At 37.3% G+C, this 22,434-nt stretch overlaps 2 protein-coding genes across 5 annotated transcripts in view; both read left to right on the forward strand.

Annotated features, from left to right (window-relative positions):
- Positions 1-22,118, forward strand: part of LOC123873045 (tubulin-specific chaperone cofactor E-like protein) — a 43,495-nt gene extending 21,377 nt beyond the window's left edge. The window contains exons 5-8 of one of the 2 annotated variants that reach the window (XM_045917708.1): positions 10,832-11,016; positions 20,350-20,481; positions 21,152-21,251; positions 21,908-22,118. In XM_045917708.1, coding sequence (XP_045773664.1) covers positions 10,832-11,016; positions 20,350-20,481; positions 21,152-21,251; positions 21,908-22,027 — 537 coding nt within the window. In that variant the 3' untranslated portion in view covers positions 22,028-22,118. Of the gene's footprint in view, positions 1-10,831; positions 11,017-20,349; positions 20,482-21,145; positions 21,252-21,907 lie in introns of both variants that reach the window. The other variant, XM_045917709.1, reaches the window with a different exon arrangement.
- Positions 14,486-19,052, forward strand: LOC123873050. 3 transcript variants are annotated; one of them, XM_045917718.1, is made up of 2 exons: positions 14,486-15,298; positions 18,662-19,052. In XM_045917718.1, the coding sequence occupies exons 1-2, from the start codon at positions 14,901-14,903 to the stop codon at positions 18,834-18,836; spliced, it is 573 nt and encodes a 190-aa protein (XP_045773674.1). In that variant the 5' UTR covers positions 14,486-14,900; the 3' UTR covers positions 18,837-19,052. The 3 variants fall into 3 exon arrangements, with proteins under 3 accessions (XP_045773674.1, XP_045773673.1, XP_045773676.1); XM_045917717.1 differs by having other exon boundaries at positions 14,486-15,293; positions 18,657-19,052; XM_045917720.1 differs by having other exon boundaries at positions 14,486-15,289; positions 18,653-19,052.
- Positions 22,119-22,434: the final 316 nt, after the last annotated feature.

The following is a 22,434-nucleotide window of genomic DNA, read 5'->3' on the forward strand; positions in this document are numbered from 1 at the left end:
AGCATCCTCTAATGGACCTCTATGACGATCTACATACGATGCTGCCGCGTAAGGCATAGGTAAATGGTGTATTTTATAACACATGAAACGATGCAACGACTTGCTATATAAGTCTAAGAAAGCGTGAACATCCATATCATGGCAGACCATATCCAGACCTAATAATATATGCACGGGCCAAAGGCCAACCACTAATCAATAGCCACATATACTTTCACGCACCGATGCTTTATAGGTAGTCTATTGCTTCCAAGAAAACACGAGCCTTTGATCTAGTTTTGCATTAAAAAAGGAGTTTGCTTCCTTAGATTTTTAGAACAACCATATAAGTATCATCCAAATTCTGTAAGACTTCTGCACATTTACCTCCACAGGAAGATCAGCTTTGCAAATTAGAGCTAAGGAAACTAGCTTTTACAAGAATGTAGAAATTGTGCCACTTCCGCAGGTCGAAGCACGTCTTGAAAACCATAAGGATCATTAGTATCTCCAGAAAATCTATAAATCCCAAAGACCCAGATCGTAAACTTGCCAGGCCTAGACCGCTAAACCGGGTACATTTTGTAAACAATATACACGATATAGGTCATAGGCATAGGCAGGTGTTTGCCAACACGGGCTTACACGATGCCTCGTAAAGGTCGTAAAAACCACTAAAAACCATCTATTCCAAGCGTCAATTTTCATTTCTGTTACTCAATTTTCTATTCTAAATTCCAAGATATAGAGTAGGATTTACAATGACAGTAACGTGACCGTCACGCTACAAATGACGTGAAAGTGTTGCCTCCAGTGTGTGTGGTTTTTGATCATATTCGCTCTGAATGACATGCGTAGCGTTATACTAGACCATGCAACGTCAACCTATTGACGTAATATTACGAAATTATAAGCCTATATTGAAAGTAATGCGTAAATAATGGAGCTGTGGTGGCCTAAGTAGGTATTGCTTTATTGTGGAGCCTTATATTACCAAAGAGTCATCAGGATTAAAAAAAACTCAAAAACGGTTTTCCCAATCTGATGAAGAAACAAAAGGAATAATAAGCTTAATTTGCTATAATCAGCCATAACAAACTTGTTCTTATGCCATCTAGCGAAAGAACTTGTGGCCATGAAAAACTCTTTGTCCGAAACGGGTAGCTAAACCGCTTTACTTATTAATTTATTATCTAAATCCAACCAATTGCGTCTCCATACAAACTTATTTATATCTAGTTAACATGAAAATATTTTACTTTCAACAGAAATTTAAAAAAGTCGAATAATTTTAATTCAACTGGGAAGACGTTGCAAAAAACAAGAACCACAAAACTATTTTTACCTGCATCCTATTCAAGAAACATTGCTTATATTGTTGCAGTGGGAAACAAAATAAAACACAACAAAACTGGGGTTGGACTGGTGATTCATACACAATATGAAGTAATGCGTCACGTGCATAAAACGACACAAGCGAGCTAGTTTTATGGCAATTTCTAGATGCAATTTTGTACAATTTTAAAATAATAAAATATTCATTGGATTTTAATTTTGCCAAGCTGTTATTGCTACAGGTATTCCTACCGTTTGATTGAAACGGCTCATTGGTGTTACGGGAGGGTGACAGAATATAAAATCTCGCGCTATCATTCTCCTGCAGCCTACCCTATGAAGCGTGTAACACTGGAATTTATAATCAAGATACTTGGCTTCATGTGTCATTATTCAACCTTAATACATTGAATATAGGTTGAATATAACACATGTCGTCTGAATGAACCCCTAAAGAAGCCCCATGGAATTCATAGTCAAAATTCCAGTGTAAGTCAAGCGGTACATCTATAGCAATATTTCCAGCAAGATTGCAATATTTAAAGCCCGTTTATGAGCCACTATACGGTTCGTTCACATTTGCAATTTATTCGTACTTGTCGACCTTACGTGCATTGGATCTACCTTTCACAAGTACTTATACTCGCTCTTCTTGAGAAGGAAGCAAAAAGCAATTATAAAATAGATGGGATGAAAGGAGAACCTTGTACATAGTACAACCATATCGGGAGATACGAGTACGTCTTACTGGAATGGGATATTTTTAGGGGAACTGTGATAAATCCTGAACGTAGGCTTAGGATAAAGGAAATAGATTTTGAAGATATGATTCAAGTTTTAGGATACATATTAGGTTTTTCACGGTTTTTATCATCCATTCATCAGCCTGTATGAGTCCACTGTTGTCTGCTAGATTGACTTCTACAGGATTTTCGCGAGCACGCCACCAGTAGGAACTATTTATCACACAGGGTCCACACATGGCATACTCTTTATTAAAGTTTTATTTATTTATTTGATGGACAAGTCACCCCTTGAGTGCAATTTCACATGGTGGTACAAACCTAAGTGGTCTGCATAAGTCTAAGATGGTAGCGAAGTGATCTGGTATGGCTATGGCGGTTATTTCAAGCCCACATTCCCTTGGCTTCAATCAGACCTGCTGGCAAGTGATGATGCAGGCTAAGTGTTTACTTGAATCCAGAAACTCCAATTTATAAGACCACAACGCTCACCGCTGCGTCATTAATAAAATATATAAACTGATCACAAGAATTATTGAACGTAGTAGAATTTACGTGAAGGAGGTCTTAAGCTAAATTATATATAAATGCTAAAATGTTTGTTTGCATAACAAATGGGTCTGTGACGCCTCGTTACTATAGAGACCGAGGTGCGCAGTACATTCCTACTAAAAGCTCAAGGTCTTATCGTTTTGTACCCAATTCTACGCAGTACTTATACCTAAGCCACAAACATACCTACATCCTACATATGCTAGGAAATACGAAACCATCAAAACTTGTGTCTTCGTCTATAAGCAAACCCTGAAACTTAGAATATGATATATTCTAAGTTCCAGGGTTTGCGAATTATGACGAGCTTCTACAGTTCTATTCCTGTACTGAAGTTAATTATATCAATTATTTCTTAGAGCTTGTAGATAAGTCAAGTCGCTTTATTTCATTATCTATAGCAGAGGCCGTTTCAGTAATTGCATTGCCGAGTTTAAGTGGCTGCCGTGATTGCAAATCTGAGGCCTGAGTTACCTAAGTTTGTTAGCAAAAGACGTTTACACGCTACAAATTTTGCGATTAGATCTTTGTACTAACTTATTTTTTAAATTGTTGTTCAATGTTGATAAGATAGATAAATTCAAATCAAGCCTTTATTTTTAGACCTATAGGTAATACCTAGTAGGATATTAAGTATCTCAATCCTATTGCTTAGTAGAGTCGAGTCTTTTTTTTTTAACCCCCAACCCAAAAAGAGGGGTGTCATAAGTTTGACGTGTGTATCTGTGTATCTGTCTGTGGCTTCGTAGCTCTAAACGAATGAACCGATTTTAATTCATTTTTTTTGTTTGAAAGGTGGGTTGATCGAGAATGTTCTTAGCTATAATTGAAGAAAATCGGTTCTGCCGTTTGAAAGTTATCAGCTCTTTTCTAGTTTTCTTATACTAGAGGTTTTTGTGTCGAGGGTTTTTTAAATTTGAGATTCAAATAAAGCACACATGTCACGCTTTGTTCCTCTCCGCTCCAAAGAATTGAGATTTTTGCACCCTTTAGACCGCGTTGCTGTAGTGCGGGTAGTTTTATGGAGCTCACCGTAGAAAGTCCTTACTGCTTACACTTCTCCAATTTCCATTCCACAATCCAGGTACCTAAATTCAAAAATTGATACTGATAAAGATTGATATCTATTCAGTCGCTAGGCCTTACGCATACTTTGGCGAGACAAGATAAGAGATTGTTAGAGGTATCTCAGAAACGAAATGCATTATTAAAAGTGTGACCAAAGGTCATAGAGTAATTAAACTGAAATTGTAGGTACCTATACTTACATAATCAACTTTTACATGTTATTAAATTTATTGAACGAGATCGACGTGTCCTGCTGTCAATTAATTAGCGCTCTTGACCCATTTGTAGTATTTACATGTATTTCATTGCAAACATTAAATTAATTATTGTTGTTCTTTCAGCAACTCTATTATAATAATAATAATAATAACGTTTATTTGCAAAAAGAAAAGATTTACAAGGTATGCATGGACCCCTAACTCCCAAAAAAGTATAGACTGTGTTATGGGAGTTAGTTGTTATAACCACAGCATAAACGCCTAACGATAAAATCACCAGGATCATATTGTTACTCTTTGTGAAGCTCTAGAAAGAGAGAGTTTTGTCATCATATTTTGTGACTGATACTACTTCCAAGTTCCACCACATTTTTGGTTCCATTTATCCTGAAATCTATAAAACTGTACTTTTGTTAGTCCTACATATTGACGTAGGTAAATCTATGTTAAAAGAACTTTAAAAGGATAACTTTTTATGGTCTTTTATACCTATTGACCGTAGTTGTAAAAAAATGATTTGTATTAACGATAGAATAAAAACCCGATTGCTCTATCATGGTTTACCCTTCATGCTCCGCTAAATAAAATGTATGTAATTTAGATACCAACTTAGGTATGCTATAAAATCAGTTTCCGTAATAGTGTGAGATTAAGTTGGTATTTAGGTATGCAGTCTTTACGGTCGGCATATAGATAGAAGCGATCTAGCTGTTCCACTGGGTGACGTAATCCCCCCATCCTTGACCTCTAACGGCAGACATTGGCACGTCTCCGGCGGGAATTGAGGGCAGTTGAACACAAAGGAATTTCGCTAACACTTAAGCAATCAGCTAGTAGCGATATATAATCGTCTAGGAGACAAGTTAACGAATCGTCGCCTAGTAAATTGAAAAGACCGTTGAGAGTTCGAAGAATTACTGTCATATCACTCTCTATAGTATCTCTATTAAGTGATGGTAGATGCTCATGCCTCATGACAAAACTTTAACGTAGCTACCTACCTACTTAAACACATAATTTATTTTGCATTAACCGATGTGAGATTTCGATTTTCAGTAGTCTCTACCACAAATCCAAGGTCTCACTGCCAAGGATTACTTTTGAAGATCTCAACTTAGGGCCTGTTTCTGATGAAACCCTAAGTTGAGATCTTCAAAAGTTATCCGTGGCAGATAAATTTTATCTAACGGATACATTTTGACCGAATCAACATACAAAAACTGTCATAACGTCACATATTTTATTCGTTAGAAAAAGTTTAACTGGAGGTCGTGAAACAGGCCCTAAGAGATCTTCAAAAATGACCCTTGGCAGTGAGACTTTGAAATTGTGGCAGAGACTACTGAAAGTAAAGAAACAATGTAAATTTCACTGTTAATAAAATAAACAATACATCCAAAAACTAGCGGCAGAATTAAAAATTCAGATTAATTTTAGGTTTAGTTATTAACTAGATTAGTTTTAGGGTTAGCATTATTGAAGTTTCGAAATCGAAACCGGACACGAGAGTCAATAGTTTCTGTGATAAAAGTTCAGAGCGTTTCCATCTTTACCCAATTGATATTATCCTCACATATCCTCCTCAGAAACAGAAACTGCGTTGTAACAAATTGAAAGATTACCTGAGTTCAAACGAAATCAGTTGGAAACCAGTTATGAACACGTGAATTGTGAATCACGCCCGATCAACGGTCGACTTGATTTTATTCCTCCCACACTCATCACCTCAAGATAAACAAGGAATTCAAGAGTTCATTCTTTATTTTACGTTGAATTTTTACTAAAGTTCTTTTTATGTTATGGATTGTTATATACAAGTTTTAATAGGTACTTCTTCTCCAACCCTGTGGACAAATCTTGTCAACTTGAATGTGCCCCTTTTTTATACAGATACAAGTTAGCCCTTGACTGCAATCTCACCTGGTGGTAAGTAATGATGCAGTCTAAGATGGACGCGGGCTAACTTGGAAAGATAATCCCAGTTTTTAAGACCACGGCGTTCACCACTACGACAGGGAGGTCGCTAAACCAATATAAATTATACCTAAAGTTTACAAGATGCCTCCAATCTTAGTTATTTTTCACGATCCAAGATGACAGGCACACTCAATTTACAACGCAGTTTTTACCTATATTCATTTGATATTCTCTGTTTCAAAATACTTATTGGCAGAAAATTTTACGCAAGTAGATACTCAACAGGTGGATAATTAAATTTTCGATATTGCCTAGATACCTAAAGGTCAAAGTAGGTCAGTTTTTAAACAGTTATACGGCATTTACGTAGGACGGACCTAGAATGAGAAAGCTATGGCTTTCTAGTGAGTTCTACGTCCTTGAATCAATAGAGTATGAAGGAACGATTTAAAGTTGTAGCTATAGGTAGGTAAGTATTCAAGTTTGTACCAAAACAAAGACTAAAGACGGATATCAAATCAATGAACCCTAAGTTCGAGATGTAGGAGTGGTTTGACCCAGAAAATCCCCTTGCATTAAGTCAGTTGAAAGGATTATAATACCTACACGAGGCTTCTGTTCGCTTCCTTTGTCTGCTACACTATGCAGCTATAGTAACTAGGTCTTAGTATGTTTACAAACGGCTATACTAAATGCTAGTTTCTAGACGCAGTGTTTACGTTTTACATAACCACAGGGTATTGTTGAAACGTGGTTGAAACCATATTGAAGACTAGAGCAGCGAATGCAAATGCAAGTAGCAACAGTGAATTCAAAACTAATGTGATTTTATGGGAATGAGTTCGTGAATGTATAGATATTCCCGAAGTAATAATTTTTTTTTAATGGAGAAGTATGGGGATTATTTTGGTTTTCATTCATTCATTCACCAGTCAAAGGTACCTTAGAGGTATACCTACCTCTAAGGTACCTTTAATATGTTAAGAGTTCTCGTAACTCTTAACATATTTAAGTATACGAGATAATAAGAATATTATAAAGAAATCAAGTTTGTTTGTAAACGGTAATCTCCGGAATTAGCTACATTATCCTCGTGCTAGATCATAATTGTATCACACAGTCGTGCGCTAATATAAATATTTTAAAATAAAATCTTCTTTTTTATATGCGGATAAACATTGATTTAGAATTTATGCTGCTTTTACAATATTTAAGAAATAAATACATCCAAGGAAAGCTTGTATCTCCCGAAAATATTACTTACTGTTACATTATTGTTTACTGAGAAAAGTACCCCTTTAGTTCTAGTTCTACAAAGTACAATTTAGCTAAGTATAGTATGTTCGCGTCCCACATTACAATATGATATCCACCCCGTGACCTCCTGTATGCATTACCATAATAGCAGTCGGGGTCACTTAGCTCTTTATTTATTCACGTGTATTGAACTAACAAGAGGATTATATTATGAGCTTTAATATCCTGACTTCCTAATGGGAATAAGGATAAAGCAGGTATAGATACCTACTCCATTATACTCGTAGCTAATGGACTAAGAGCCAGCGAGGGCGAAACCTTCGTTATTTTATAAATTAGCTGAAAGTTCCTCTGCATATTGTCCACAACTTAAACTTCAAACACCGTTCAACAACAAAGACACCCTTTAACTTTTAAACTTTAAGGATGTCTGGCACGACTCTAAATGTCTGGCAATGCATGATGTGATTACTTTTTTATATTTTCCAAGGAAAATATAAAAAATTATACTTTTACGTAAAAAAAAATTACACCTTTAATACCTGTTTACTCCCAAAACCGCTAAACTTTCAGCTTTTATAAAATAACGAAGGTCTGGCACGCGCTGCATCTCTCTCTACAAAAGATATAGTCGTGCTATGGTCCTGCTCTATCATTTGATACTGATCAGTCTAGAAACTTGAAATGCAAGCTTCCTTCTCTAACCTAAAGTCAGATTCTAAACTTCGAAAGAATTTTCAAAATTTACCAAGTGAGGCCGAGCAGACCAGTTAGTTTGAATCCAGTAGGTAGGTTAAAAAGTTTTCATGAAACCTCCGACTGTGGATTGCACTACATCTTTTTCAGTCCGCACATTCGCCATTTTTTTTTAAAGAATTTTATGTATATGTTTACCTAGTGACACTCGCACCATCAAGATTAATCTAATGACTATCATTTATCAAAATCGGTTAAGACCTTGAGTAGTTACGAGTGGATACAGGAACGGCTATACAGGTCAAAAACATTACCCTCTATTTGGACTTCGCCGCAGTCGGTTAATAAAATATTCTTAGTTGTTCAAAATGAACTGCAGTAATCGATATTGCAATTAATGATTCAGAACGGTGCCATTACCGCGTGGCACGCCTCGCGGGTGCAATGTTCAAATTCGAGTTTGGCGGTTGGATGAACGCGTCCGGGCCGTTTCACGGAGCGCCTATAAATTGGGGTTGGCCTGCGTGTGCGCTTTATATCCTGCTCAGACGAATTAATATATGGGACGTGCCCGATGCAGATGTTTCCGGTTTAAGGGGCATGAGACGGGTCTGCCCGCAAAATTCATATTTAATTTGGTTTTTCGCAATTTGTAAACTAATATGACAACGTAGGCTTATGGCATTTTAATTGTGTTATTAATGTACTATAACTATAACTCACAAATTAGTCGATAGGTACTAGAGCTAATTCCTTAAACTCGACCCTTTCAAGTAAAGATTTTTATATAAACCTGTGAGGATGATACCTACCTAGTATGAAGCTACTCCTGTAGCGTACTTAATACTTCAATATTCATCTAAATATATAAAAGAAAAACGTGACTGACTGACTTATCTATCAACGCACAGCTCAAATTAAGAGTTTTTAACTAAAAAACAACAACTTAACAAAACACTTTTCACTCACCCACTTCCAACTATCCAGTATAAAAGTTACAAAAAGTAGTTAGCAAAATAAACTTTTGTTAAGCTATTTTAATTTTCCCAGTTCCCAGCAGCATGCACCATTTCATGCCCTTAAATGTCCCCACAGGGCAGTGCCGGCAAGATTTACGAGTTCGGATAGCCGTTCTGCATTTAAATTGTTTTGCACAAATGGTACTATCTGTACCTACCCACTTGAAACCTTTTCTTCTAGCATTCCTTTTGTTTTAATAAAACATTTTATTGTGAGCAACTGTAGACTGTTTGGAAGCTGAATGTTTTATTGCAGTTTCAAGAAGACCCAGAACACGGTCCCAGAAGGTCTTTACAAAACAAAATTGGGAATTTTCTCGGTTTCATTTGCTTTGCTAAACCTATCTACACGTGGAAGTGCCTAATATAAAATTGATTATACTAATAATACTTACCTATACATGTAAAAAGAAAAGGTGACTGACTGACTGACTAACCGACTGATCTATCAACGCACAGCTCAAACTACTGGACGGACGGATTGGACGTGCAGATAGCTATTATGACATCCGCTAAGGATTTTTTACCTATTTATATTTCGAATAGGTACGGAAACAATTTCGAATAAATTTTATTGTATAATTTTGTACTATATATCACACTAATATTATAAAGGGTAAAGTTTGTATATATATGTGTGCGTGTATGTTTGTTACTCCTTCACGCAAAAACTACTGAACGGATTGGGCTGAAATTAAGAATGGAGATAGATTATCCCCTGGATTAGCACATAGGCTACTTTTTATCCCGGAAAATTAAAGTGTTCCCACGGGATTTTTAAAAAACCTACATCCACGCTAACGAAGTCGCGGGCATCAGCTAGTTTGTATCTAATTGTATAAATCTAATTTGATTTTATAATGCGGCAGTCTTCATACCGCAAAGACTTGCTTATCCGTGATCACGATCGCTTGATAAACCTTCCGCGTTCCGTTTTGGGGCAAAACAAGCTCTCAGCTTGCAAGGTTGGACGTGCGATCAAAGAAAACGAGAGATTTTATTGCTAGGCACTTGGTATTGTTATTCGAACTTTTAATAATGCCTGGAGTCGAAGTCGCCGGTTTCAGCCTATAATATTTTGTCGTCATTGCAAATCTAGGAGCGCCTTCTGCCTTCATGCGCTTCGAGGAAAGGATAGATTTTTATTAAGCGGAGCGGAGAGATGTTACTTCAACAGACCAATCACATTTTAGAACAGACGCAAGTAGGCATAGATTTCTATGTAGGTATTGTGAATATTTCTAGGTAGGCTTATTATGAAATAAACATACTCATAACCTACATGTATTGTCCGTACAAGCCAGAATGGAGCCTAGGATTAATTCCTTTTCCAATATGGAAACCAGTTGGTATCGCCGAAGCCTTAAGATGAACAAAAACCCATACAATAGGGCATCTCTGCCACTTTTTATGTAAATCATTATTGTGGCCAGTACCGGAATTGTATCAAGAAGTCGTGACTGCTTAATTCAATAGATCAGTACTTATGTGAGCATCTTTTTATTTCAAGAATATTGTAATCCTTATCGGTCCTTGCGAGTCGTGAGAGACTTAATTGTATTGTAGTGTTTATTCTACTAGACGAAATACAAAGACATGAAATACAAACGATAGACAGTAAAAAACCTGTCCTACCATATTATTTACCTTTTTTTTCGTGAGGAAAATCCATCATGGATACCGAATAAAAACCTCATAAAGTTCCATCCCATCGTGACCCTAATAAAGGAAACACCTTGCCTTGTAGCTGCTTTGCTGGGCAGGTCATGTATGCTTTATGCCAGATAAAGAAGATGAGATAAATATGGGCAAAATATGCTTCTTTCTGGACACCAAAAATCATCAACGCCAGCGTGGCAGGCCGAGACGACGGATGGTTTGACAAATTACGATACATAAGTGGCTCGAAGAGGCACAGAATAGGGAGTTATAGTACCTAGAGAAATCTTAAGCAGGCCTTTGCCTAGTTGTGGGACAGTACAGCCTAATTTGGACTAGACCTTTATTAATTAAAAATTCCATTAATGTACTTAATCCTTCTTTCCAGGGCTGGCCGCTATGGGAACGCTTCGAGTCTACGGAGCACGAAAGGCGATTGCTGCTGTTAGCAAGACTACCGCATGTCAGAACTCTAAATGGCGGCGGCACCGTACCGCCTGAAGAAAGGGACGCGGCTGAACGGGCCTTCATCAGATACTACATGGAGAAACCAGAGTCCGACCGACCTGATAGGTACTTACGTACTACATACTTATGTATTACTAGCTGAGGCCCGCGACTTCGTTCACGTGGATACACATATGTTTTTTGAATATCCAGTAGGAACTCTTTAATTTTCCGGGCTAAAAGTAGCCTGATGTGTTGTATGGTGTTAATCCAGGGTATACCTAATCTATCTCCAAATCCGTCCAGTAGTATAAAGGCGAAAGTTTGTGTGTATGTTTGTAACTCCTTCACGCAAAAACTACTGGGCGGATTTGGCTGAAATTTGGAATGGAGATAGATAACATCCTGGATTAGCACATAGGCTACTTTTTATCCCGGAAAATCAAAGAGTTCCCACGGGATTTCGAAGAACCTAAATCCACGCGGGCGAAGTCGCGGGCATCAGCTATTATTTCTAAAAGCAATATGTCCCGCAATGGGTCATTTTTAGCTTGTTTACTTTACGGTTTTATAATTCGTATTATGCAGGTGAAGACGCGAGCTTCTCGATCAATAAAATGTATGTGACCTATCGGCCTTTACGACTTGTTTATCACCTTATGCGCATTAACTGCCTACCTAGGATGTCGCAACTTGTACGTAGAATATTGAACAAAGACCTCAAAGTAGGTACCTGTGTAGTGCGCTTATGTCCAGTTAAAACCGGAAGTCTAAGTAAATGTTCCGTAAAACATAGGTGTCTACTCCGTTTGACCCAATTTCACAATGTAGACGCCGTGGTCGATTCATGACACGAAAAAGCAAAGTAGGTGCTCGAAAATCTCGCACGGCTGGGTCACAAAATATACCTACCTAATAAGTATATATTGTTAACCTGAACCAGTATATTTTGTGAACCTTCCAGCTGTTAGGTATGTATGTACGAGTAGGTATGTCCAAAGTTGTTCCGGAAATTCTTTGGCTTGAACAAAAATTGTGTGTGCAGAGGGACCAGAATTTTATCATAGACTACACTAGCGGCACGCTATGATGGCCGGTTTGACACATTACAATAGTGATGTGGAATGTCAATTTATTCTCGAACAAAAAACAATTAAGTTTTGTTTTTGTACCTGATTAAATAGGTTTAATAAAACAAAAATGTATATGTTTATTTAATTTATTTGAACGAACTGAATATTTGAACGAAAATGAATATACATACTTTATATGCACACAAGAAACATATGAATACAAAAGATACCAAAAAAGGTGCCACAAAAGGCCATAATTAATCAGATTCGTCCATACTACTATTTTCACTGTCGTCACTGCTATCATCACATACATTAATAATTATATGTTCGTTTTCTATAATATTATCTATTTTCACATCTCTTTCATAATCTTCCCTTATTAATTTAACAGTTCTATTCACAACCTTTTCCCAGTCTCCTTTAGTCACATGTTCACAAGCTTCTTCTAATAATTTTAGCATTTTTTTTGTGGTAAATGGGGGTTCTGTATTGTGTCTTGCAGCATATCCCTTAATTTGAGCCCACACCAACTCAATCGCATTATACTCACAATGGTAAGGCGGTAACCGTATAACTCTGTGCCCATGTTCTAATGCTATTTCGTCAATGACGTATCGGATCTTGGTTGGTTTGTTTTCTTTTAAAAGACGTACTAATTCCGCTTTTAACATATTCATGTTTGCATCTACGCCATTTTTACGAAGCCATGCGACGATATCAGCTTTCTTTTGGGATTGGGCAGGTGGCTTGTCAATTTGCATCGAGTGGTATGGGGCGTTGTCCATAATTATAATAGATGGTTCAGGGAGGCTACACAACATTGAGGTAAACCATTCAGTAAACTTTTCTCCATTCATGTCTTCATGATAGTCTCCAGTGGTTTTTGACGCAAAAGCCATGAGAGAACCTTCGACAAACCCGTTGATGGTTCCGGCGTGACAAATTATAAGTCGCGATCCTTTTCCTACAGGAACTTTGGAAGTAGATGCTGCTGTGTCATCGTTCCAAGAACGGCCTACAGTATGGTTAGCATTAAGCCATGTTTCATCCAAGAACACAACATTTTGCCAATTTTTGATTTCTTTCACTTGCCGTAAAAAAGTATACCTTGCCATCGCTATATCAAATCTTTCTATCAATATTTTGCGTTTGTTACATTTTTTGTATCGAAATCCAATGGTCTTCAAAATCTTCGTTAAAGAACTTTCCCCACCGAAGAATAATCCAGCTTCCTTCAGTGAATGCACCAACTTTTTTCTTGTTGGATACTCCTTCTGTAAATAGTAGCCGTAAACATGTCTTCGGATAGCATCGGCATCAAAGCTATCGATGCCTACGACTGGTTTTGCTCGTTTTCTCTTTTTTGGTATGTGAAGTTTATTTTCTTCTGTGCCAGTCTCGCCATATTTTTTTTTAGTTATCCGTCTAACAGTTCGTTGTCCAATATTAAGCGCATCAGCTACGCGTTCAACCACTGACGTTATAGGTAAAATTGGCCCTCCATTTTGAGCTTCACGATCGAAATAGTTACGAAGGCGTATTACGAACTCACGTGTCTGACTATTTAGAACAGTTCTCTGCGTACGTTCGGTCATATCGACGAAATCCACAACAAAGGGCTTGAACAGAGTCCAAATTAACGAGCAAGGGTCAACAGTAATGCAGTATCAATATTTGAAATCCAAAGCCAGGTCAAAACTATATCACAATCGCATTGCACTGACAGTTTATACTTTTCGAAGCAACGTCAATTCGAAACTGCTTTGTTTTGCATTGAGCATTGACGCGAGTTTGCCGGAGGTAGTAGTTGTGCTAGCCAGCGATCCTATGTGACGATCGTATTAGATTCCATTTTTAAAAATTTATTGATATTTTTTTGCGATTTCAGAGGTTTGTCCACATAGTGAAAATTGTTCATATTCACAAGTACATTCACCCCTTAAATGGTGCAAACTGATTTTTCTACACTTGTATACATTTAAGAAATCAATTTTAAGAAATCATTTTTGTTGCCAAAAAAAAATGAAATAATCAGTTGGTATTAGGGAACTATATAAGAAAAAGAATTATCAAAGAAACAAACAAATTCCTCCTTATAATATTAGTAGGTAGGCATGTAGAGCTGGCAAGCATTAAAACAGCTGGCAAGAAACTTGGCATCCTCAACAAAGTCAAGCGGTACTTCACGCCGGAACAGCTTCTCACCCTGTACCAAGCTCAAGTTCGATCGTGCATGGAGTACTGCAGCCATTTATGGGATGGCTCTGCCAAGTACCAGCTCGAAGCATTGGATTCGGTGGATCGCCGAGCTAGAAGACTCATTGGTGACGAAGCACTGATGAAAACTAAACTCCAAAGTTTAGAACATCGGCGTAAAGTTGCCAGTCTATCGGTATTCTACAGGATATATTTCGGAGAGTGTGCACAAGAACTCTTTGACCTGGTTCCTCCTTCACCTTTCTACCATCGTACTGCCAGGCATCGTCAAGGTCTGCATCCGTACGTAGTCGAAATGTGAACAGGACAATATAAATACAATTGTATAGTGGCAACCCAGTGTCTATGGTCTAGTCTATGGTTAAGTCTGTCAAGATGTCCGACGCTACCTAGTTCTAGTTGTGTGAGGCTACAAGTAATGTTCCTTATAGTCGACCATGTTAGCTCCGTACCTAATAAACAGTTCAAGGCTCAAGCTTCCAGCAGACTTTCATTTGTCCTAACAGGTTATGGGCCCAGCAGGCTCATAATTCTGTTTTAGGTGAAGATCGGAGCTAATAATATTGTGTGGCGATGTTACACTAGAGTTAGTGTTGACGGCGAAAAACGGCGGTGTGTTTTGTCGAAAGTGGCGTCTGAAGGAGGTCGTGCGGAGAATAGTACGACATCAGGCACACACGAGGGTTTCGACGAGTGAGCGCGTTGGAGTTTCGCAAAATGGATGTTCACACAATGGCGATGGCGTCGACTTCAAACGTAATAAAACTAGAAGGCCAGAAAAATTGGAATGTGTGGAAATTCCAAGTGGCGGTTACCTTGAAAGGGGCGGATGTGTTCCTTGTAGTGAATGGAACGGAAAAATCTGATGAAAAAAATATGACAGAGTGGGCGAAGAAGGACGTCAAGGCCCAAACGATAATAGTTTCTAGGCTGAGCGAGGCGGCCATGGTTCATGTCTTAACGTGTGAGACGGCGGCAGAAATGTGGCAAAAATTACATAGTGTTTTTGAAGCAAAATCAGCAACAAGTACCATGATGTTGCAACAACGTTTTCTTCAATGCAAGTTTGAAGATGGAGAGCTGTCAGTGTTCTTAGCTAAAGTTCAAGAGATGGCTTGTCAATTAAAACAGGCAGGTGAAGAGGTGTCAGAGAAATTTTTGATGACTAAAGTTTTATTGTCATTACCTGCCACATATAGTCACTTTATCTCTGCGTGGGAGTCAGTTGAAACTTCTAAGCAAAAGTATGATGATTTGGTGGCACGCCTGCTTGTAGAGGAGGAAAGATTGAAAGCCAGAGACAAAGATAAAGAAGAGAATAACATGGCATTGTTTGCGAAGAAGCGAGGTGGATTTGTCAAAAAGTGCTACAAATGTGGAAATCCAAAGCATTTTGCTAAAGATTGTAAGAGTGAGAAGGAAAATCGCAAATGTTTCCTGTGCGGGTCAATAAATCACCTGAAAGTTAACTGTCCTAAGCGTGAGAATACAGAAAAACACAGTGGAAATTCATCAAAGAAAGGAAACTCAGGAAATGCGTTCACAGTGGCTATGACAACAGAGTTGGAGAGTGAGTTTCTGAATTACATAGATAATAGAGCATACAATCAATGCTGGGTGATTGACAGTGGTGCGAGCAGCCATATGACAGGAGATCGTTCACTGTTTACAAACTATAATTCATTGTCTATGCCGAATCAATTTGTTGTTGTCGGAGATGGAAGGTGTTTACCTATTGTTGGGGTTGGTGATGTAAAACTAAATGTGTATAATGGAGAAATGTATGTTGAGTCAACATTGAACAGTGTACTGCATGTTCCGGACATTAAAATTAACCTGTTTTCTATACCAAGTGCGACTAAAAGAGGTTATACTGTCACAATGTTGAACGAACAGTGTTTATTTTACAAAGACAAGTTACTGTGTGCTTTAGGAAGTCGTGAGGGAAATTATTATGTACTGAAAGTGTCAAACTATGTTTACGAAGGTGCTGCAGCTGTTGCTTCATTAACCGAGTGGCACGAGAGGCTGTGTCACCAGAGTATGGAGTATGTAAAACAAGTACTCAATAATAATAACATTACATATACAGGAGAAAGTTTTAAATGTGAGTCATGCTTAGAAGGTAAGATGCATAGATTACCTTTTCCTAGAAGGGAGCAGCATACCAAAGAATGCTTAGAGTTGGTCCATGCTGATGTGTGTGGCCCGATGGAGGTAGATAGCATAGGAGGCTCTAGATATTTCTTATTGATAAAGGATGATTATTCGAATTACCGTGTAGTATATTTTCTGAAGAAGAAAAGTGATGTATTTGTTCAGATGAAACTTTTTGTTACATGGGCAGAAAGACAGACAGGGCTCAAAGTCAAAGTGATCCGAACGGACAATGGGGGTGAGTTTATTAATAGGGATATGCAAAAGTTCTTAGAAGAGAGAGGTATACATCATCAGACAACTGTGGCCCACACTCCTCAACAAAATGGTAAAGCGGAGAGAGATATGAGAACAATTGTAGAAGCTGCTAGGTCTATGCTCAAAAGTAGGAGCTTGCCAAAGGATTTATGGGCAGAAGCAGTGAACACTACAGTATATGTATTGAATAGAACGTCAAAGAGTAGAGTAGAAGGACAGACACCCTATGAAACATTTTGCAAGCGTGATTTTGACATTCAGAGCTTATGTGGAGTATTTGGTGATCATGTGTACGTCCACATTCCTAAGGCAAACAGACGAAAGTTGGATGTAAAGGGAGAGAAAGCTATTTTTGTCGGTTATGATGATAGCAAAGGTTATAGGGTATATTATGAAGACAAAAAGGAAGTGCATACTAAGAGGGATGTAGTATTTATTAATCAAGAAAGGCAAAAAGAACAAATACAGACTAAAGAAAAAATAGTTTTACTTGATGTTCCTGTAGAGAATAGTTATGAGGACTCTTCCTCATTAACTAACGAAAGTGAAGAAGAATTCTGTGATCCTCATCTAGGAGAGAATCAAGAAGGAGAACCGGATGTGACACCTGATATAATACCTGAAATAACTCAAGAAGAGAGACGTGAAAATGTAGAAACAGAAGAAAATCCAATACAAGAAAGTAGACTGCGAAGAAGGGTAGAAAAGCCAAAGTATTTAGATGATTATCATCTGTATGTTGCTGAACCCAGAAATTACAAAGAAGCCATTATGTCAGCGGAGGCTGAAAATTGGAAAACGGCTATGAGAAAAGAGCTTGCACAGCTAAAAGAAAATAATACATGGACAGAAGTAGATCAGATACCTGAAGGAAAGGAAGTGATAGGCTCGAAATGGGTTTTAAAGAAAAAGGCAGATTGCTATAAGGCTAGATTAGTGGCCAGAGGCTTTCAACAAGAATGTGATGAGAACTTGTATGCCCCTGTGGCAAAGTTAAATACATTTAGGATTTTTGTGTCTGTAGCTACTAAGCTAAATTTAGAAATTAATCAAATGGATGTTTGTGGAGCTTTTTTAAATGCAAAACTTGACGAGGAATTGTATTTAATTCTACCAGAGGGAACTGGTACCAAATATGTAAAACTTAATAAGTCAATTTATGGTTTAAAAAGGTCTCCTAAGTATTGGAATGAAACATTCAACAATGTAATGATATCTTTAGGGTATAAACGATGTGATAAGGATTTTTGTTTGTATTCAAAATGCGAAGGGGAACAAAAAACATTTTTGCTATTATATGTGGATGATATTTTGTACTTTGGAAGTAATGAGGAATCTTTGTGTGAACTAAGAGATGTATTGTGTAAAACCTTTAAGATGAAAGTTATGGGAGGAATTGGTAAATTTTTAGGGATAGATGTAAAACAGGATATTAAAAAGGGAACCACTATTATTTCACAGAAAGATTATTTAATAAAACTGTTGTCTCAGTATAACATGTTGGATTGTAAAACGTTGCAGTTACCTATTGATAAAAATTATAATTTTCATATTTTAAAGCGAGAAGGGTCAGAGAGTGTTGAAGTCGAGAATAAATGTAGAAGGTTAGTGGGAAGCCTGATGTATGCAGCCATGGGCACACGGCCAGATATTTGTGCAGTTGTTAATATTTTAAGCCGCTATCAAAGCTGTGCATCAGAGCTTTTATATAAATTATTATTAAATGTTTTAAGATATGTGAGAGGGACTATAGACTTGTGTTTGACATATAATAGAGACTGTAATAATGATGTTGTAAGCTATGTTGATAGTGACTGGGGTGGTTGTAATGATTGTAAATCAACATCGGGGTGTATTTTTAAAGTATTTGGTTGTTCAGTAATTTGGTTTTCAAAGAAACAGCAAACTGTAGCATTGTCCTCAACAGAAGCAGAGTATATTGCTCTATGTTTAGCAACTAGTGAGGCTTGTTGGCTAAAACATATTATGATGACATTTGGGTTTGATGTGAACATAACTGTTTATGAAGACAATCAGTCCACTATCAAAATGGCACAGATGGCAACTGGTAATTCTAGAGTTAAACATTTGGAAATAAAGCAAGCATTTGTTAAAGAAAAGCTTGAAAATAAAATAATTGATTTAAGATATATAAATACAAGTGAACAGCTTGCTGACATACTTACAAAAGCTTTAGGGGGTATAGCATTTAAGAGATTAAGGGAAAAATTGTTTTGATATTGAGGGGAGATGTGAACAGGACAATATAAATACAATTGTATAGTGGCAACCCAGTGTCTATGGTCTAGTCTATGGTTAAGTCTGTCAAGATGTCCGACGCTACCTAGTTCTAGTTGTGTGAGGCTACAAGTAATGTTCCTTATAGTCGACCATGTTAGCTCCGTACCTAATAAACAGTTCAAGGCTCAAGCTTCCAGCAGACTTTCATTTGTCCTAACACGAAATTCCTCGAACACGTACGAAACGATTTGCTTCCTCTTTCCTAATTCGAACCGCTAGGATATGGAACGCCCTTCCGGCGTCAGTTTTCCCTTCCACCTATAATATGGGTACCTTCAAGTCAAGAGTGAATAGGCAACTTCTAGGCAAGCGCGCTCCATCTTAGGCTGCATCATCACTTGCTAGCAGGTCTGATTGCAGCCAAGCGCTAGTCTATATAATTTAAAAAAAAAACCTACCTATTTGCATAAATTCCTTTTTGAAGGAGTTCACGGTCAACAAAGACTTGGTTAGGTAGGCACTCAAGAGCCGATATATTTTTAAAGGATGCTTCTTCATTAGGAATTTATATTGAAGGTCTAAGGAATTTATAAGGAATGAAATCGTAGGTAGTAAATAGGTATAACATTGCGAATACCTAGTGAATTAACCTCAATTTCTGGCCAGCAAAATGCTAATGAGACAATCCGCGTTGTGTGAAGACATTGAATTCGCAATAGTAAACAGTTAACACACTTTTATTCCGCTCAAACGTACCTATTCACTCACGAGCAAGTAGGTAGGTATCTACGTTGTATAATAAATTACGTTACTTTACAGTCTTGAATTTCAGAATGTGATGACTAAGTAAATTATGAAGTAAATTATTATAAACATATAAGTTATTACAGCCGCCGAGTAGTTGGAAACAAGTTCAATTTAAGTGGTGACTAAATTAATTTAATTAAATACAAGCATTCTGTGGTATCGTAATTAAACCAGTTTAATCATCACTTAAATTTTTAAATTTGTTTCAAGCAACTCACCGTTAGCAAGCGATTGCTATATCGAAAACCTTTTTTTTACATCAATCATTAATTATTTATTGATACCAATACCAATGAATTAGGGAAGCCATTGAAAAATCGATAAGTTTCAGCCGTAGGTATCTACGGTAGAGTGGTACGTTCATTTCATACGTCACTTCTGTTGATAATGGCCACCAAATATAACAGCTGTTTTTAGGCCGTCATGTTTTAACCGAGGCAGATATATTTTTATGATAGTGTTTTACCTACACTTCACGCAGACCCAGGTTCGATTCCTGCCGGTTCTGCAATTTTTGATATGTATTTAAAAATTATTTAGATATTTTAGTTTAAGTACTACACACGCGCAATTTTTTTAAATAGCTACAGATGTACTATGTTTTCCGTCTCAACTTTTGCTGTATATATCCCTGTAGGTCCCATTTCCTATTTGACCTAATTTTTGATGTTACAACGAATAACTCTATAATTCCATGTTCTAGGTACTGGGAGCTAGTAAGCGTTCATGGAAAGCTCGACCCTCTGGTGTCGGTTGACCTGAGACCAGAAAAGCGAGTGCAGATCACCTTCACATGTGGAGATACTAGCGAAGTCAGAACTGTCGATGTTTACAGGTAGATTTCTCATAATTCATACTCTTTTTTGACTTAAGGACTTTTATAAGTTACGCCCATGTACCAGCGCAGAAGTTTAAATTTTGAATAGCGTAGGCGCGAAAATATCTCAGACAATCATAGAGCGCGTGTCCGCTATTGGTTGTTGCCTGCGCGCCATGTTTTGTACGCGCGAATTATGAGCGAGATAGCACGAGTCTTTATTGTTCTTGAATTTAAAATCTTAACGTTATGTAATATGGTCTGTATTTGATTGGTGTTTACACGTGTAAACGTCTAATTCCTGCATGCATTACGAAATTAGACATTTACACATGCAATTATTGATATTGAAATTAATGTTGTGAAACTAATTTCATAATGTAAATTCAGCTTTTTTGCACGAATTTTGCCGATGTGACATAAAAAAGTGGTACTTACCTAGTAAGTTCTTGTAACTACTGATCAACCTGAGCTACCTGGGACTTACCTACACTGCCTAATTGTAACAATAATAAAAACGTTGAGCTAAAACTGTTTTAATATTTTACCTGTCATTAAAGCTTTTACCTGTCATTCGCTAAAATGCTCATTACAAGTGAATACTCTTTATCATCGCCTTTAGGAATTCCGATATTATTGAATTTCAACAAAAGTCTTCAAATTCTTTTCTTTTTTTTTGCTGTTACAGGACCGTCTCCGATCTGAAAACACGGCTGGAGCGGCTGGCAGGATTCCCCGCTTCCAAAATGCGTTTGTTCTACGTCGATCAGGAACTCCGAGACTCGCAGGTATTCTTAGGAATTACGTATCCTAACATAAATCCTACTAACTAGATTATGAAATAATTTATATCTATCATCGCTATCTAAAATCTGTCATAGCTTAGGTTGAGATCTACAGAGTGCACTTTGACTTTGCTCAGACTAAAGACTCTGTTAAAACGAAACAGCGTTATACGGCTGGCATAAATCTGTCTCGTTTTAACTGAAGCTTAAGTCTAAGCAAAATCAAAGTGCTCTCTATAGATTTCACCTTAGTTGCTACGACTTCCACCTTCTATTCGGAGAGTCGGGTATCCGATTCCGGCCATGCACCACTAACTTTTCAAGCATTTGTTTGAAGCATTTAAGTATCACTTGCGTTAAAAGTGAAGGCAAAAGTCGTGAGGAAACCTGCATGCCTGAGAGTTCTTCATAATGTTCTCAAAGATGTGTGAAGTCTCCCAAATTGCACTTGACTAGCGTGGTGGACTATGGCAAACCTTTCTTATTCTGAGACCTGTTCTCAGTAGTGAGTCGGCAATAGGTTGATAATGATCACCGTTATCATCAGTTTTCAATAAATTATTCAAATGTGCTTAAAAATTCAACTTTTTATGCTGAAATGTACTTTGTGTGGTCATTACATTTTTATAGAGGTTTAAATCCTAATGCTATGCTTTCAGGGTCCAGAGGAAATGAAATTCCCCACGAAACAGCTGTACTCGTACAACATCCGGTCTGGCGACGAAATCATCATAGAGTCAAAACTTAAGCACTCTATTTCCGCTAACTCAGGCGCGTGAAAATGTATCTCGAAAGTTTTATCAACTACCGTCATTTACCGTATTGAAATTGCAAGTTTGAACTTTGAATACAGTAGATAATTACTATTCTTATATCAAACATAACTTTTTGATCAATGAAATAGCAATTTAGTATATTAATTTTGCGCCAATGAAATCATTGAAGGTAATTTTCTGTAGTTAAATATCAAAACATATTCTAGTACCTAGTATTTACAGTATAACAAGTAGATACTTAAATATAAATCTATAGAACGCACTTTAGCTTTGCTTAGACTTAAGTTTCAGTTAGAACGAGACAGATTTATGACAGCGGTATAACGCTATCTCGTTTTAACAGTGTCTTAAGGCTGCGTAAAGTCAAAGTGCGCTCTATAGATCCATAGTTTCGAACATTTATTTTACCA

The sequence above is a fragment of the Maniola jurtina genome, chromosome 16 (genome assembly GCF_905333055.1).
Source record: "Maniola jurtina chromosome 16, ilManJurt1.1, whole genome shotgun sequence".
NCBI lineage: Eukaryota > Metazoa > Arthropoda > Insecta > Lepidoptera > Nymphalidae > Maniola > Maniola jurtina.

Coding starts and splice junctions, on each gene's coding strand:
- LOC123873050 (XM_045917718.1), top strand. CDS start 14,901: ATGGATGTTCACACAATGGCGATGGCGTCGACTTCAAACGTAATAAAA. Junction 15,299..18,661: donor GCTAAAGTTCAAGAGATGGC/TTGTCAATTAAA, acceptor GGCACAGATGGC/AACTGGTAATTCTAGAGTTA.